Source organism: Chaetodon auriga, chromosome 16, assembly GCF_051107435.1.
Source record: "Chaetodon auriga isolate fChaAug3 chromosome 16, fChaAug3.hap1, whole genome shotgun sequence".
NCBI lineage: Eukaryota > Metazoa > Chordata > Actinopteri > Chaetodontiformes > Chaetodontidae > Chaetodon > Chaetodon auriga.
Genome location: NC_135089.1, coordinates 4,184,905 through 4,201,469, shown reverse-complemented (window position 1 = coordinate 4,201,469; position 16,565 = coordinate 4,184,905). Strand labels below are relative to the sequence as shown.

General features: G+C 44.9%; 3 protein-coding genes across 4 annotated transcripts; 2 read left to right on the top strand and 1 right to left on the bottom strand.

Annotated features, from left to right (window-relative positions):
* The first annotated feature begins 1,981 nt into the window (after window positions 1-1,981).
* On the top strand, window positions 1,982-4,345 carry asb16 (ankyrin repeat and SOCS box containing 16). Its single transcript, XM_076753563.1, has 6 exons — window positions 1,982-2,318; window positions 2,397-2,664; window positions 3,048-3,456; window positions 3,609-3,692; window positions 3,969-4,079; window positions 4,160-4,345. Exons 1-6 carry the CDS (start codon window positions 1,982-1,984, stop codon window positions 4,343-4,345), a joined length of 1,395 nt encoding a protein of 464 aa, XP_076609678.1.
* An 867-nt stretch (window positions 4,346-5,212) lies between these two features.
* On the top strand, window positions 5,213-8,660 carry tmub2 (transmembrane and ubiquitin-like domain containing 2). The gene is made up of 3 exons (XM_076752076.1): window positions 5,213-5,305; window positions 6,222-6,841; window positions 7,416-8,660. Exons 2-3 carry the CDS (start codon window positions 6,237-6,239, stop codon window positions 7,807-7,809), a joined length of 999 nt encoding a protein of 332 aa, XP_076608191.1. The 5' UTR covers window positions 5,213-5,305; window positions 6,222-6,236; the 3' UTR covers window positions 7,810-8,660.
* Window positions 8,661-8,707: 47 nt separating this feature from the next.
* On the bottom strand, window positions 8,708-16,317 carry atxn7l3a (ataxin 7 like 3a). Of its 2 annotated transcripts, XM_076752074.1 has the most exons (14): window positions 16,049-16,300; window positions 15,133-15,175; window positions 14,937-15,036; window positions 14,706-14,838; window positions 14,439-14,610; window positions 14,254-14,351; window positions 14,124-14,146; window positions 13,971-14,016; window positions 13,210-13,247; window positions 13,031-13,099; window positions 12,878-12,921; window positions 12,208-12,279; window positions 11,193-11,329; window positions 8,708-11,105 (listed from the first exon to the last, which is right to left on the bottom strand). In XM_076752074.1, the coding sequence occupies exons 3-14, from the start codon at window positions 14,985-14,987 to the stop codon at window positions 10,879-10,881; spliced, it is 1,110 nt and encodes a 369-aa protein (XP_076608189.1). In that variant the 5' UTR covers window positions 14,988-15,036; window positions 15,133-15,175; window positions 16,049-16,300; the 3' UTR covers window positions 8,708-10,878. The 2 variants fall into 2 exon arrangements, with proteins under 2 accessions (XP_076608189.1, XP_076608190.1); XM_076752075.1 differs by lacking the exon at window positions 12,208-12,279 and having other exon boundaries at window positions 16,049-16,317.
* Between the last annotated feature and the right edge of the window lie 248 nt (window positions 16,318-16,565).

The window sequence follows — 16,565 nt, the reverse complement described above, 5'->3', positions numbered from 1 at the left end:
TTTTTGTTATCCTGTACAGAACACACAGTTGTCGTGGGGGAGTCTGTCACTGCCATGTGGTCTCTATTAGGAATTCAGATTTAGACAACTCATCTGTCATGATTAAGACTTTTTCTCATCCATCAGAGACAGTGAACGACAGTGAAGTCTAAGATCTCCAAAAAATCATCCCATCATCCAAACATTAAAGCAACAACCGAAAACTCTGATCTCCAAATATCCTTTTCATTTGGACTGTCTGTACTGGGGGCATAACAGCTGTACACTTGTACACTGTACACTCATCCAGTTACTTCAGTACATCAGACCTGCTGGATAGGCTGCCTTGGTTAACCTCGGCATTTGATCTCCAACAAGATTTATATCATGTTATTTAATTCTACAAGAGCAGACTACATGAAAAATAATATTTATGTCAACAAACATTTTTCTATTACACAGAAAACACATAAACAGGTCAGACCTTTCACAGGGAAAAAGAGAAATTCAATTTTCCTTTTTGTCCCTGTGGTGCACAGTGCATGCTTCACCCTGTACCTGTTCACCTCTTGCACATATTTTGCATTTCCTCTTAACCAGTCCCTTCATATATACACTGTGTTATTATCATACAGGGAAATATATATGATGAGGGAGGCGGCCAGTAGCTCCTTGGACTTTAGCACGTGGTTCTTTTCCCTGTAATCTGCTGGGCCTGTTCCGGTGATACACAGACATTCACCGGCGCCTGGAAACGATTGGATGAAGCGCAGCGGACCTTTGGACCACCTTCCACCTGCTCAGCCCGACCGAGCGCCGCCGCGAGCGCAGTGACCGCCCCGGAAAGAGGGGGACTGGTCTGGGATTTAAGGCTACGATAAAATGGATGAAATAAGTCTACGGGAAATCAAAGACTGCCGTGCCGACATCTTTACAGAACCCTGGATCCATCACAACCTCCCGGATCAAGCTGCAGACATTCGGACCGTGTTCCTCCGAGCCGACAGGACTCAAGACTCCGGCTAAGACTTCAGTAAGACGAGAGGACTCATGACGTCATGACCACACGCAAATGATGACAAGTGTTGGTTTTTAATGTGAACAGTCTGACCGTGTGTAAAGTGAATACTGATACCTTCATACACTAAAACTGAAAACCAATTACTCTTATTGTATTTCATTCGTTTTTAATCAGGGAACAACTTTCTGGACAGTTTCGGAGTCCAGTTTTTTTTTTTTTTTTTTTTCCTGGTCTTGTTTTAGTTTTAGTTTTAAGTTCACGGTCCAGGTCTGGAGGGGCAGTTTGGCTTCTTAAATGCTTAAAAACATCAGTATGAGGCATACATGATGCATAAATTAAGGGTGACCTCCCAATGCTGTCTCAGTGGTATTACCTTTAAACCAGATGGAGGCTGTTGGTGGAGGTTGTCCTGATCAGCTTACTTAAAGTTTCACACATAACCAAATTCTACTGACCTACAACATGTTTTAAAGCTGTGAGGTCCTCTTTGTACTGGACTGGGACATCTTGACATTTCTTGGTTCTTTGGTTCAGATGGCTGTTTTTCGGGACACAAATACCGGATCAATGCTGCCGTTTGGTGGCCATTTTTAGTAATGCAAGTGTCAGCTTGCACTCTGGTCTATTAATAGCTAGTGCTGAAGCTGTATTTGAGCAACAGTCTTGCGGGCTGTGTCCTCAACATTTGAATTCTCCTTGTCATATTTACAGTATTTTTTTTAAGTAAGGCTGGTTTAAAGTATGAGAGTTTGAGCACTGACCCCTGTGACCCCCCCGGTGAAGGGTGAGTAAGAGCTGTTGGCTGACATTTCTCTGAACAGTACTGCCCGGTGCTTCAGACCCTGTGGCTTTAAGGACTTTTCTGCTTGGACCTCTGGCTCGGATCAAACAGGGAAATTGTTGACTATTTAACCTGTCGTCTTTGTACGTCGTCTCTAATGTTAATCTTTGATCTTTGTGGTGGGTTGACTTTAAGGTGCCATGTCAAAGGACACCTTTCCCTTCAGCTCTACCTCACTGCGTTCTCTGAGACTGGAGCAGGAGTTTCAGGAGTGGGAGGATGCTCGGCGAGCTTTGGCTCAAAGGAGAGCCATGACCAGGGCCCCGCTGCCCCCGGCCCCCAGGCCTCCTCCCAGGCAGCAGCGCCTCCAGGAGGTCCGGGCCCCTCCGTCCCAGGTCCGGTGCAGGGACACGGCCATCCACAACACCTTCATGTGTGGGGATATGAAAGGAGTGTACGCCGTGCTGAAGGACCCTGGGATGGTCAACGCCCTGATGGAGACAGTGCATGAGGAGATGGTGTGGACTCCAGAGATGGGTATGAGTTCAAGGCCTCCTTCTGATGATCTCACATAAATGCGAATAACGCTCGGCAGCCTTTTTGTTCCTCCGCCAGGCATGTGGACGCTGAGCTCCAAGGTGAAGCAAACTTCAGCGTTACGTCTGGCTGCCAGCAGAGGACATGCAGGATGTGTGGAGGAGCTGCTGTTTCGTGGGGCTGAGGTGAACGATGACCCCGGAGGAAACACCGCCCTCCACGATGCCTGCATAGGTGGCCATGCTGTCTGCGTCCAGCTGCTGCTTTCTCACGGAGCAGAGCCTGAACTGCCGGCTGCAGACGGCAGTGCTCCTCTTCACCTCTGCACATCTGCCCAGTCATTCCAGTGAGTGCTAAAGGAGCTGACAACTAACCATTTTCTACTATATATTTCAATAATAGGTTCCCTACTAGCCCCAGTTTCACCACTGGGATAATGTTCATCTTTAAAAGTAATATCCTTCTGTTACAGTAATAAAAGTCGTATTATAAAAACCTAATTTTCTTATAATAAGACAAACGGCTTGCTGAGAATGTGAGGAAATTAAATTTTGTCTTGACACTTTGAGAGAAAAGAAATCACTTCTTTCAAGAAATCACCAACAGAACTGAAGCAGCAGCAGCTTGGCTTTATTTTATTTAAACTAATGTCAAAGAGAGAAGACTTGGGATGAACTCGATGCTGATGCTGGCACACGGTGTGATCTGAATATGCGCTTTTTGTTCCAGGTGTGCCCAGCTGCTGTTAGAGGGAGGCGCTGAGGTCAACGTGAGGATGAGGGAGTCCAGGCTCACACCTCTGCACGTGGCCGCACGGCGAGGCCTGGAGGAGCACGTGGAGCTCCTCCTCAGCCACGGAGCAGATGTGCTGACCACAAATCGAGAAGGTGAGACCCCTCTGAATGCTGCGTGCTCCGGCGCCGAGAGGCCCTCTGAGGCCGGCCGCTATTTACGTGTGATTCAAAAGCTGCTGGATGCAGGAGCTGATCCCAGAACTGCAGGCAGGAAGCAGCACACCCCCCTGCACAATGCCTGTGCAAACTGCAGCCCCCGGATTGTCAACCTTCTCCTGCAGCATGGAGCTAAGGCAGATGTTGCCAACTGTGCAGGATACACACCAATGGACTGTCTGTTACAGGTAGGACAGGGTGGATGTCAAGGCTGAGGTTACTGAGAGTCATGTGAAACAGCTAAGATCTGACATTTACAAACTAGAACATATTGATCAAGCAGAGATGTTATTTTTTTTTTACTGCAGTGGCATAAACACGTTTCTGCTTGTTCTTTAAGGTGGTTGAAGATTACCCGGACCAGCAACCAGAAGAGATAGCGCGAGCACTTCTGAACCATGGAGCAAAGCCTGTTTCCCCGAAGGTTAGATAAAGCAACCGCACAGACAGAATGTGATACCATAGATGAAAAATGAGCTGGTTTCTAATGCACACCAGGTCAACAGGTGAGCAAATGGTTAAAGAATACAAAGAAAAGGTAAAACAAGAAAAAAACTGCTAGTGGGGGAAGGTGCATGAACCTTGAAAAAAGGCTCGCTTTGACTCGTTTCTTTAACATCCTCTCCTGTATTCAGTCCGTTTTTCAAGGAAATTCTTTAAAAAGCTGGACAGATGTGACATTTTGCTCTCCTCTCGGCAGACGCTGAAGCAGTGCGTCCTCTCTGCTGCCACTCTGGAGGTGATGCTGAACTCGTATACCTCCATCCCGCCCTGTGAGTGGATGGACTCTCTGTCCGCTCAGATATATGAGGTGAGCTGCCGGCAGCGTTAGATCCTCTCTTGGTTATAGTCCAGTGCTTCAGTGTTTTTGTTTGTCTCTGCCTGCTTCAGGATCACCGGGCTTTCTTCGACTTGGTGCGTCAGCGGAGCGGTCAGCCTCGCTCTCTGCAGCATCTCTGTCGATGTGCTTTACGCCTGCGGCTCGGAGCCCGATGTTACTCAGCAGTCAGTAAACTGGACATTCCCAGCTCTGTGAGGGATTACCTGCTGCTGTGTAATGATGGGACCCTCCACTGACTTCACATTGTATTTATATTTTTAACAATATGGTGCCTTTACTAACTAACACTCATTCTTGACATGAATACTTTTAGTGGGATTCTTTTATTTGGTAATTTGTAATTTCTTTAAGAAAATACAAATAAACAACTTTACCTATTGGATTATTATTTATTACTTCTAATTTATTTATCCTTAATTCATATTGCATTTCTGAGTTGATACTATTGTTTTAACAAAAAATATATCATTATGAAAGTGCAATTATGTGCAATTATGAAAGTATAATCTTACAGTTATTATATGCATAGGCTCGAACACAATGCACACAAATGGAATAACATGAGAAATATGTTGAACTCAACTCAGAACAACAGTGATAGTAATATAAGGTGAATGCATCTCGCTTGTACTTTAAGTCGTGAGTCATATAAAATTTCAGTACATGAACAGATCAGTGTGCAAATACATGCTAATGTATGCTACTTCTTATCTCTGCTTCCTTCAAATTCACACACACACACACACACACACACACACACACGTATGTATGTATAATAATCCAACATTCTAATATATTATAATCTAACGGTGACAAATCTGGCAGCAGATAAAATACTTGACTTTGATACTTTTAGTACTTCTTGCTGTAAGTGTATCTTTACTTCAGTGTTTTTACACTGATGTCGCTTCTCAAACTGAAGGAAAAGACGTGAATACTTCTTCAGCCACTGCTTCAAATCTCCAAATCACCAGCCCACCACAGGCTGACTGCACTCCATCTATAGCTGTTACTGTAAGAGCCGGAGGCGCTGCAGGCGTGACCCGTTTCCAAAACACGCGCCCCCATTGACCCGCAATGACGCGGTGACGTCACGCCGTCACGTCGCCTCTGTGTTTATTATGTGGTTGTTAACAGCAGCTACTAACTAGCGTTGAGCGTCGTCTTCAAACATGCTGTGATTTTCCAGCTGGCAGGTAAGCTCGTACGTTATCCACACGGATAAAGCGCACAGACGTCCACACGACCCCCGCCTTCGCTTTGAAAACTGTCGGCGACAAAACAAATCGAGCGGCGAGAAGCGTAAAACAGTCGAAGGTCGTTTTTCAGCTAGCAAAGCAGGCTAGCCTGCGAGCTAACTTAGCTCGCTAACAGCAGCGTAAACTAAGTTACAGTAGAAGTTCGCGACGCAGAAGATGAGGTTGAATAACAGCTGATCCTTTGTTTTAAAGGGTTCAATGTCGAGTAAAATGAGAAAAGTCTGTCCCACTTGGAACAGCTGGCTGTTTGGACGTAGCTTCACAGCTATAAGACACAGCTGTTGTCCAGCCCTGAAAGCTGCTGCGGATCTATATGTTGAGTAACTTTCATCCTGCAGAACAGCAAAGACTTTTCCTCTTGGTAATACCTCGTCAAGGGATTACTGATTATCTGCCAGAGATCCTATTTATAATCAAACATCTATATGCAGCACTGAGCTTTGAAACACTCTTTATAGTATGTTTATATGTGAAGACACCCGAGGGTTGTGCAAACTAATGGATGTCTTGTTAAAGTGGCTTTGTCCTGATGTGCAGGGGCTCAGTTTCCTGAATCTACATACATTTCGTTGTATTACAGTTTTATTGTGCGATTATGAAGGTGAAGGTTTGTAAGCAAGTTATTACAAAATAGCAAAGCTCTTTGCAGCCATCATAAAGGCTATTTGTGGGCTGTGTGGATAAATCTAATATCCTCTCTCATATGTTTATGTAATGTGTGATTATGAATTGACAAAATGAATGTCAACTATTGTAATAATCTTCATGTTCTGTGATGGTTAAATAGACATCTTTAGGTTTGTGGTGTTGATAAACTTCCAGCTTCTGTCTGCCCTGTTCTTATTGACTTCAGGCTCGGAGGACAGAGATGGCAGTGTGTGCACTGACCATGTTGGATGGGATGGAGGATGAGGTGACAGCGGCAGGTGGTGCGTTGCTCCTGGCCCTGGCCCTCGTCCTGGCTTGGCTCTCGACCCACGTGGCCGACCGGGGAGACCACATACTGGGCACAATCCTCACCGTGGGCGCTCACGCCTCTCTGATCGGACTGGGAGGCCACGACAGCTACAGCGGAGGGCCTCCCAGCGCCGACACCCCTGAACAGCAGACTCCTCCACCTTCGCAGGAGAACAAGCCGGATGACGGCGAGCCGGGGACTGAGAGAGGAGAGGGTGATGGGACAGGGGAGGGAGCTGAGGGGGTCAGGACAGATCTGCTGCTGGACATACAGAGCAAACAACCACAGGCTGGAAGGCTGCACACTTCAGATGAGGAGGAGGATGATGACGAGGATGATGATGATGATGAGGAGCTGGAGGAGGAAGATAAAAAGATTATAAACCATATCCCACTGTTGTCCAGCACTATTTCCCCCACCACTACCACCTGCATCTCTGTCCGTCTGAAGTTTTTAAACGACACGGAGGAGGTGGCTGTTGTAGAACCACAGGATACAGTGGGAGGACTGAAAAGGTCGGTGAAACCTCCTCAAACCTACAGGCTTCAAATATAGACTGTTAAATGAGTCATTTTATATTTTGGGAAATACGCCTCAGTGCTTTCAGGGAGTTGGATGCAAAGACCGATGCCACTCCCACGTCTGTACGGTGAACATGAAGCCACAGCCATCAGACAGTTAGCTTAGCCGAACACACAGACTGGAAACAGCTCACCTGGCTCTGCTGGTTAACATGTCTTCTTCTTCTTGAAGTTTTTAAAAAGGCAACGGGCAGAGAATGCAGGTCCAAGAAATAGCCCCCTGCTGTTTTAACACTTCGGTTTTTATCAAACAAACAAGACATCACGTTAGTCAGCAGCATCAGAGGTGATAAAATCCACCTACCAGTGTTGTGACTTTCTGGGCAGAGCCGGTCTAGCTGTTCCCCCCTGCCTCCAGTCTTTATGCTAGGCTAAGCTAACCAGCTAACAGAGTGGTATTGATGTTCTCATCTGACTTTCTGCAAGACAGCGAGTTCCCCTAAATGCTGCACTACTCTTTCAATACATCGTCTAACAGCTTTTCTTTCTCGTCTCTCTTCCTCTCCAGTAAATTCTTCTCAGGTCGGGAGCATCAAATAAAACTTATCTACCAAGGCCAGTTGCTGCAGGATCCCAAGAGGACTCTGTTATCCTTAAACATCACAAACAACAGTGTGATTCACTGCCACGTCTCCCAGGCCCTGCACGAGGCTGCTCCAGAGGAAGGGGCTCAGCCTGGGGCCGGAGCAGGAGTTGGTTCTGGGGTCTCTGGAGGAATCAGGGCTGCCGGTGTGGCCATCAGCACCAGCAGCCTGGTGGTGCCTGTGTTTGTGGTGATACTGGCTGTGGTTTGGTACTTCCGCATCAACTACAGGCAGTTTTTCACCGCGCCTGCGACCATCTCCCTGGTGGGAGTCACTGTGTTCTTCAGCTTTCTGATATTTGGGATGCACAGCCGCTGAAAAGGCAGAGAGAGAGAGCACATGCGTACAGCTGAATGTCGTGAGGTAAAACAAAAATAACTCCAGCAGTGGGTGGCGTCTGGAAACTCGGACTAATCAAAAAGGGGCTTGGCACAGATGCCGCGGCTGATTGGATCCTGCAGAGCGTGAGCGAGTGCGTAGGCGGCGAGGTGAGCCTGTTCGTGCATGTAGCAGGATTAAAAAAAAAAAAAAAACAGACGAGTGATTGTTGAGTAAACGTGAGGTAAATAATAATCTGCCGTGAGTGAAGTTCAGCTGAAACTGAACCACAGTTTAGCTTCTCCTCAAACATGACTTAGTGGTTCACACCATATTTAAACACTCTCTCTCGTCTGCTCTTGTATTGTTACTAAAGATTTACGATACTTTCCCGTGCAGCATTGTTTTCGAAGCCATTGTTTCTGTGTTAAAAAGAACTAAAATTTACAGGTAGATGCGAGAATCTAAGATCTTTTGGAACCAGTCACTGTTGTGCTGTGTGTGGCAGTTTAACTCTTTACCATTATTTTGTGTTATCTGAATGACTCAAGCTCTGTGTAAGCAAATATGGACTGTACAGCTGCCTCAGTGCTAAGCTGAACGTTTCTTACTGTCGCTCAGAAACTGTTGCTTTGTAGAACTAGGCTAATTTAAATAATCACTAGACATGACAATAGACACTTTTTTGAGAGGATATTGTAAATATATTGTGTATTTTCTGTAAATAAAACGATAGAATGAATCAGATGAACCTGCATCTGGCACTTAAAGATTTGGGGGGGGGGGGGCACAGCCCTCCTGATTATGCTGGACTGCTCTGGCTTCAGTGATGTCTCAAATTAAAGCATTTCAAACCAAACCTGCTTGTGTGTGTTTGCAGTGTGAACAGCTGAGCCTCTGGGTGGGGTCTGTGTTTATTTATATACAAACACCAGTATGCATGGCAGTGAAGAAAAATCCACCACATTATGTTCATACACAACAATCATTCCCACAGGCACAGATCTGTGCTCGTGTACTGGAAAGTCACGACATAGCCTTCTTTGTTATTGCACTCGTACGGCACAGAAACACGGAGCCACAAGAGAACATCAGCTGTTAGCTTCATCCACCAATGGCGGCCAAAGAATCTAATATCTACCAAAGAACCGTTCACCTGTCGTTAGTGCACATCACAAGACTTTACTGAAAAAGATTCAAAGGGCACGTTCAAAGTTACTACAGACCTGAACAGAAACGTGGAAATATGAATCGTACTGGAAATTAAATCAAGGTTTGACAGATTGTCACATTCATGACATTTGAGACATAAAACTAAATGCACTCAACTTTAGGGACTGTATGGAAATTACTGGGTGGGGAGGGGGTTGAATCTTTATACCTGCCTCTTAACTTGGAGAACAAAAGGAATACCTCTACTCCAAAACCTGGAAATAAAATACTGACATTCAAAAAAATATGGTGACTATTCAAGTCATTAAAAATGGCTCCACGGCTTTTTTTCTCCACCCTGTTTACCCCAAATAATTTTCATACAGTGGTAAAGTTTTACACTGAAAACATCACGTCTGCTCTCAACTCTGCACTTCTGACTCTACAATGATATCTGCCACAGTGAAGAGCTGCATTTATGAAGCCAGTTTAAAAGAAAAATGCTTCTCTAAGACATCGACTGTGAAAAGTATAAATCTTACGACTTTAACATTAGACACAGTTGGCTGCAGACTGAGCAGTCATAATGGTGAATAACAAGCTGAACTGCAGCGCTGGTCTACTGAACGTACGGTGTGATCTATGAGCAGAGACCGAGTTAAAACACAGGTTTTGTAATGAGGAAAGACAGTTAAGTCGCATTCATGATTACTTTTCCATCTCACACATCATGTTCTGTACATGTGCCCCAGAAGCCTACTGGCCCATCCAATATCAAAATCTGCATTTGCACACAGATAATAAACACACAGCATCACTGCGTAGGCACTGACACATAAAAACTTAAATAGATCGTTGATGTAAACAAAAGAAAGTTAAATATTTAAAATGGCACACATACTTTCACAAAAATGTCACATTCAAGGATGCATAGTTTTATGAAAATAGATGATTACACACACGCACGCACACACACTCTATCCGCTCACACACACACTACACGAAAAAGTGACGTTCACACTGAATGTCAGCATCCAGAGGCACTCACACACACAACTGTGCAATACAATGCTAGAATTAAAAAGCCACTGATGAGCACTCCAGTATACGCGAGTCAAGTGTCCACATGTCTGCTCAAAACATATCCACGAACTCAGAGTCTAGAAAGGGGGACGGGTCACAGGACCACCAACACTGACAGAGTACCTGCAGGCTTCACAAAGCCCAATTTAAGACTTCTCTGTGCCGTTCTGTGGAAAGTTTGGGGCCAAGAAAAGGTCTTTTTTGGAGATTAGGAGAGCTAAATGGAGTGCAGCCCTCAGTAATATTAACTCCACCTGTGACTGTACAGCTCTGCCATGGATTAAAAAAGATGGACTGGTTTGAGACGAATCCTACAGCTGCTTAAACTAGATGATCAACAGTACGTGGACACACAAGTGCTTTGTAGTCTGGAGCTGTTTTTCATGGTAACATGATGCTATTTCTTGCTAATAATGTGCTTCCAGCTTTGTGACAACAGTTTGAGGAACAACCCTTCACTGTTTCAACATGATATTTCAGCCGTGAACAGGAACAGTTTGGTTTTTGAAGAGCCTGACCTGGAACATGGACTTCGAAGGCTGAACCCCTCTGAACCCACCACAATAATTCGGTCAGGTCTGTTTTCGGGTGGAGTTTTCCCAGTAAGTTCCTGCAGGTACTCTGATTGGACTCTGTGACCAATCACAGTTTTTAGAACGCTTTGTTCATAATTCAGAAGGAGAAATATCCATTAAATGCCTGATTTGTTGAGGCTGAATCAAAAAGAAGTACTAAGTCAAGTCTGATCCCGTCCTGTTGAGGCCTGGAGACGCAGCTATGAAAGGAGGGACGTCACGGAGGAGGCCAGAGCTGCTCTGACAGGAAGGGTTTATGCTAGTTTAAGTCATCATAGATGCTGGAAATAGAAGGTGCTGAGAGTTTGGGCCTCTTTTTTTTGGTCGATAAGCTGATATTACTCTGAGAGCTGCTGCTGCTGCTGCCGCCTCCAGTCAGACTTCCTCCTCCTCCTCCTCCTCCTCCTCCCCCTCCCCCTCCACTGTTCAAACCAACAGACGTCCTCTTCTTTTTCTTGGGCCTTCTTGAATCTGAATGGTTGGTGCCTGTGTGAGGGACAGAAAATGTATTTATCGCCTGTCTTCACCGTTTATCACACATGACTTTCAGCGTTCGGCGTGTTGCTTCCTTACTGGCTTTGGACGAGGCGGAGTCAGTGGGTGAAATATCGGGGGAGTCTTCCCACTGCAGGCGGCTCATCAGGGTTTGTCCGTCTGGAATGTCAAAGCTGTCGTTCTCCACAGCAGCGTCTGCATCAGGCAGCGACGGCCTATTACAGGAAACCCAGACAGAGAATAAACTGAGGCCGAGCACGCAGGAATAAAAACGTCTATGGATTTCTAATATTACTGGCACAGAGTCAATGATCTCTGCCGGTGAGGAGTTGAGGGGTCTTACTGACTGTCTGACATACATATAACTACCATTTTTCAATAAAAACTCCTCACATCCTCACAAAAGTCTGTTCTCTCCTTCAGCCAATGCCACCGCTGTGTGGACACTGGGTTCAGGATATCATGCATACAACATATGACATTAGTAGTTTTCTCATAATATTGGCAAAGGTATTTTTATGGCACTCATACTTGTTGGCTGTAACGACTTAATTTCCCCAGTGGGATCAATAAAGTCTTATCTTATTTACTGTCTTATTGTACTAAAAATATTTGTTTCATATGTTGTGTGTGTGAATGGATACTTCAGCCTTTCTAAAGCTTGAACTGTGATGTGGGGTTTGTGGTTAAAAGTTACATGTACAGGTGGCATAAAACTGCCTTCATGAATTATGCAGGCAGCACCACAGAGTTTGGTGAATCACCCGTCATGATGGTTAGTACATGTGCTCCTGCACTGAGACCCAGTATGGTCCAGGGAAAACACTGGTGGTAACTGGTGGCTGACCTTCTTTAAGGGTAAAAGGCCACAGAGCACTCAGCCCCCCTTCAGCTGCAGAGTTCACACCTCTGTTAGAGGACAGACACAACACTGACCAGCAGCGCTGCTCTGCTCCTCACTGGCAAAGACAAACTGATCAGCAAACACCTGCACCACGAGGCTCACAACACTCATTCACACATGACGCTGGTTAAATACAGCTGTGCACGAGAGGGGGGGGGGGGGGTAAGGAAGGGGACAGGGCACACTCACGCGGACGGCCCCAGGAGGAACACCCTGACGGCCCTCCTCTGTTCGTCCGTGTGCTGGGGACATCTCTGAGACCTGGTGGGACACAAGGTGGCATTACACATCCCTAACTGACGGCCGCCCACAGCACACAGCTCCACGCATCGCCCTGCATGCATACGGCCACAGTGGGACGGACCGCCGCGGACACAACCAGTGACCAATCAGAGGGGGCAGAGCGGATATGAGGTGTTAAAGGGATTAAATGTTAAGGTTGGTCACTGACAGGGTCCTCCACGGTCCGATCAAAACGTCTCTGTGTAATTATTGCTGTTGCGGAGATCTTTGCAGAATTTGGGGTTTCAATCATTGGTCCAGATGAAAAACAATGAGTTGCCACCTGTGTACCCGAGTTAGTCCCGACACACATGATCACTTTCATGAGTACACGGATGAAGCTGATCATGTTTCCAGAATCAGTTTCACAGTTTTTATGATGTTTCACAGAAGGGCTGAACTGAGGGACACGAAGACACTGACCTCAGAATTTGGATTAAATAACAAAGCGACACCATCACGAGGTCAGGTGTGACAGGACCTGAAACTGTTCTGCATCATCCAGACATAAGCACCTCAGAAAGGGCAAGTTTCATCAGTAGTCTGTCTATGTGCCAGTGGATTATTGAGTAATTACCTGGTACACATCTTCTTGGTGTGCTCAGAGATCACCCCGCATTGCTGGAGAAACAAACACGACTTTAAAGATCAACATCTGTCCAATCCAAACAAGTCAGAGCAGTAAAACAGTGAGAACGTTGACATGATGGGGCACATTTATGTTGCTCACCGTCGTTAAAAGGGATCTGACTTCATCAGGGCCTAACGTTTCATAGCTGATGCCAGTATTATAGTTGTACTGAAATGAAAGACAGACCAGGAGACATCATCAATACTCTGCACTGTAAAACAGAAGACAGACAACTTTGTGGTCTTACAGGCAGAAAGAACAAAAGGAGGATTTGTCACCTTGTAAGTCTCTGAACTGACGCTGCTCACAAGTTCACCTGGAGGAAAAAAAACAAAACAAAACAAACTGTTGTTCCTCTTCTTACGTACCACTTTTTATCCTCTTTATTTATTTGCATGATCTTAACGTTGCAGTTACAATCATTAAATCATCTTTATCAAAAGAAAACTGATCTCAGGGCAGATGGCTGCACATCACGACCGACAAGGTTTCCAACCACTCCACCTTATGTACCTGGAACCAGCTTGCAGCTCATCAGATATCATTTGCTCCTCCTTCACAAACAGAACTCTCCTGCTGCATAAAACCCTCCCCTAAAACCACAAACTGGTTTAAGGTTCATGTCAAACTTGAACCTTTTAGCAGCGCAGGAACACTGAATTGTTTAACATTATTCTTCTGCCACCACGATTCACATAAGAATCCCAAAGTTTGGCCCAAAAATTTGCAAAATTCGTTCAACTTTTCATCTTCTGTGTTCACTCACAGTGCACTATGCTGACATTTTGGCCCTGGATGGGTCATACCTAAAATATGAACCTTTGACTTGTATAACCTCTCTACACTACACTGTGGTTGACATTAGACAGCAGGTGTCCATATTCTACTTCCTGTTCCTGATCCTCCAGCTTCAAGGCTGCTGAACGGACCAGAGAACAAAACATCCGGCAGCAGTTTGAGCCCAGAATCAGTTAAAACACCAACACCACATGCAGAAACACCACCAATACACTAGAGACCAAATACCAGACAGACTCACCATTTTTATGTTTTATAGATTTGGATCTTCTTGGGGAATTCTGGTTCTGCACAGAGGAATTCATTCAGATTAGATTCACCTTCTTACATGCTTTAAAAATAGAAAATGTACTCTAATATCATCTGTAAAAGTAAATCAAATGAGAAGATGTACCTTATCTGACTTTCTCTTCTTGGCTGTAACATGGAAATAAGAAGTTTGGTCATTATGTGGAAGCTACCTGGATGCAGAGTACTCAGGTGGCACAGAGTAAATGAAAGTTATGGCATTTTTGATCGCTCACCTTTCTTTTCTGCCCCGTACGACCAGTCGTTATCATTGAGGTCATCATTATCTTCCTGATCACTCTCTGATTTGCTCATGTTATTATTGCTGGCAAGCCTGTTAAAAGGTGCAAAATAAACAATCTAATCAGCTGTTCATGCCCGTTTTGGATCCGAACAACCTGAATGACCTTTACTGACCGACCTGCGGCTGGCGATGCGGCTGCTGTTGCGCCCCATGCCGAGGCATTTCTCCAAGTGCGGGGCGAAGCGAGAAGCTGCGATCAATCGTTTGCAGTTCGGACACTCGCACTCTTTGTTTTTCCACTGATTGTACACTTGGCCAAATATGTCCACTCCTGGCTGATCCACAATTTCTGGATGAATCACAAAGAAAATACTGTGAGCAAACACACCAAAGACAAATGAGAGGACCAGTGGACCAAAGCGAACTGAAACCCGAAGCACCAACCGAACTCCTTCATGCTCTCTTGGTCCGTTTCATCCAGGAAGAAGTAGCCCTGTTTCACAGCACGATGTACCTCAAAACACAGGCCCAAACAGGCGTCTTCCACCAGCTCAGAGTAGATGTCATGGACCAAGGCCTACAAGACAAAACATGGTAAGATCATTCAGAAACAAACTGAAACTGGACGCCACTCTAAACAGATGAAAACAGTGACAATCACACATCTTCACTCACCTCCAGCTTGGTGTTGTCTGGGCCTGACAGGGGCATATCCTCCATTTTCATTTGAAAATCTGTATGGGAAATCTTGATCGCAAGGTAATGAGATGCTGACCTGCGAATTTTCAACAGACAAAAATCAAACTTAACCTTCACGAAAAAAAAAATCAAGGGTCCAGTCTATGAACCAAACAGACTGTCAAATACCTACTTTTAAAACAGTTTCCGACACTTGTTGCAGATTTGTCTTCATTCTGTTGTCAAGAGCAAAACATAGAAGTTCATTAATGTCACAGTTTTTCTTTGAGTAAACATTTTGAGCTATCCTCACTGTTGATAAATTGGTTTATTATTTTCCCGGGTAATCGATTAGTTTGGTCTATAAAACGTCAGAAAATGTTGATCAACGTTTCCCATCGACCAAGATGACACCCTTTATTGTCTTTTTTATCCACTACCCAAAAATATTCAGTTTACTGAGATACAGGAGTGAAGAACAGGACAATATTCACATCTAAGGAGGTGGAATCAGAGAGTTTAGACTTTTTAAAAGATTCCCAAACCATTAATTCATTAACAACACAACTGCTGATTAATTTCATAGCTGATAACCAATCAATTAATCGTTGCGGCTCCAATTTGAGCACACACACATGTCAAGCATAGGTCTGGACATACTAATCATGATTAACACTTTATCAGATGCATCACATGTTGTTACGGTATCTTTTAATCACTGCGATGCAACCGGCGATTTCCATTCACGCTTCATCCTCCTGCGTCAGGTGAGGGTAACAGAGACACGATGAGTTTTTATTTACACCACAAACACGGAAAGAATAGCTCCATTTTAACCATGAAACACCGATGCAATCAACCTTGTGGACGGCTAGCTAACGTTAGTAAGAAAAGAAGAACAGAGCGACAGGCTTGACTAACAGTTGTTAGCAAACTCAACACTGTTCAACGTCGACCGTCGTTACTTTTTACTGTTAGCATTAGCTAGCTAGCGCTGCTGCTCTGCTAGCTAGCTCAAGAAAACGCGTTTGTGGCACACTGACGCTAAATACTCGGATAATTTGTAGTTACGTTGACTGCTCAATTTCACGAAAACAGTTTCCTCTTACCCTGCCATACCAAAAACTCAGCCTGAGCCAGGCAGTTTCTGCGAGGGAGGCAACAACATCACCGTGTCAGTCCACAGAAAATGCGCTAACAAGAAGCCCGTCAGACGTTCATCCTTTCATCGCCGGTGAAACAAAATCCTCGGTTAAAGCGTTTGTTGTCGCAGGTGTCGGTTAGGAAAACGTTACAAACCCGCTTGACACCGAGAACCAGGCGTACCAAACGAACCCACGTAGAACCAAACAGAAAAATACAACTGACTTCCGGTTTTAACCTCAAAAATAAAAGCATTGCCTCCGAGGAAGAGCGGACAAAGGTGAGGTGAGACGGACAAACAATGCAAATCATTACCAGAGGTGGAAGAAGCAAAAGTGACAGTATCACTGTGTAATAATACTGTCCGACAAGTACTAAGTCTTACATTCAAGATAAGCAGCCTATTATCAGTAAAGCCTCCTTAAAATATGAAAAGTAAAAGTACTTGTTGGACTTAGTGTTCCCAGTTTACAAAGGCCGTTT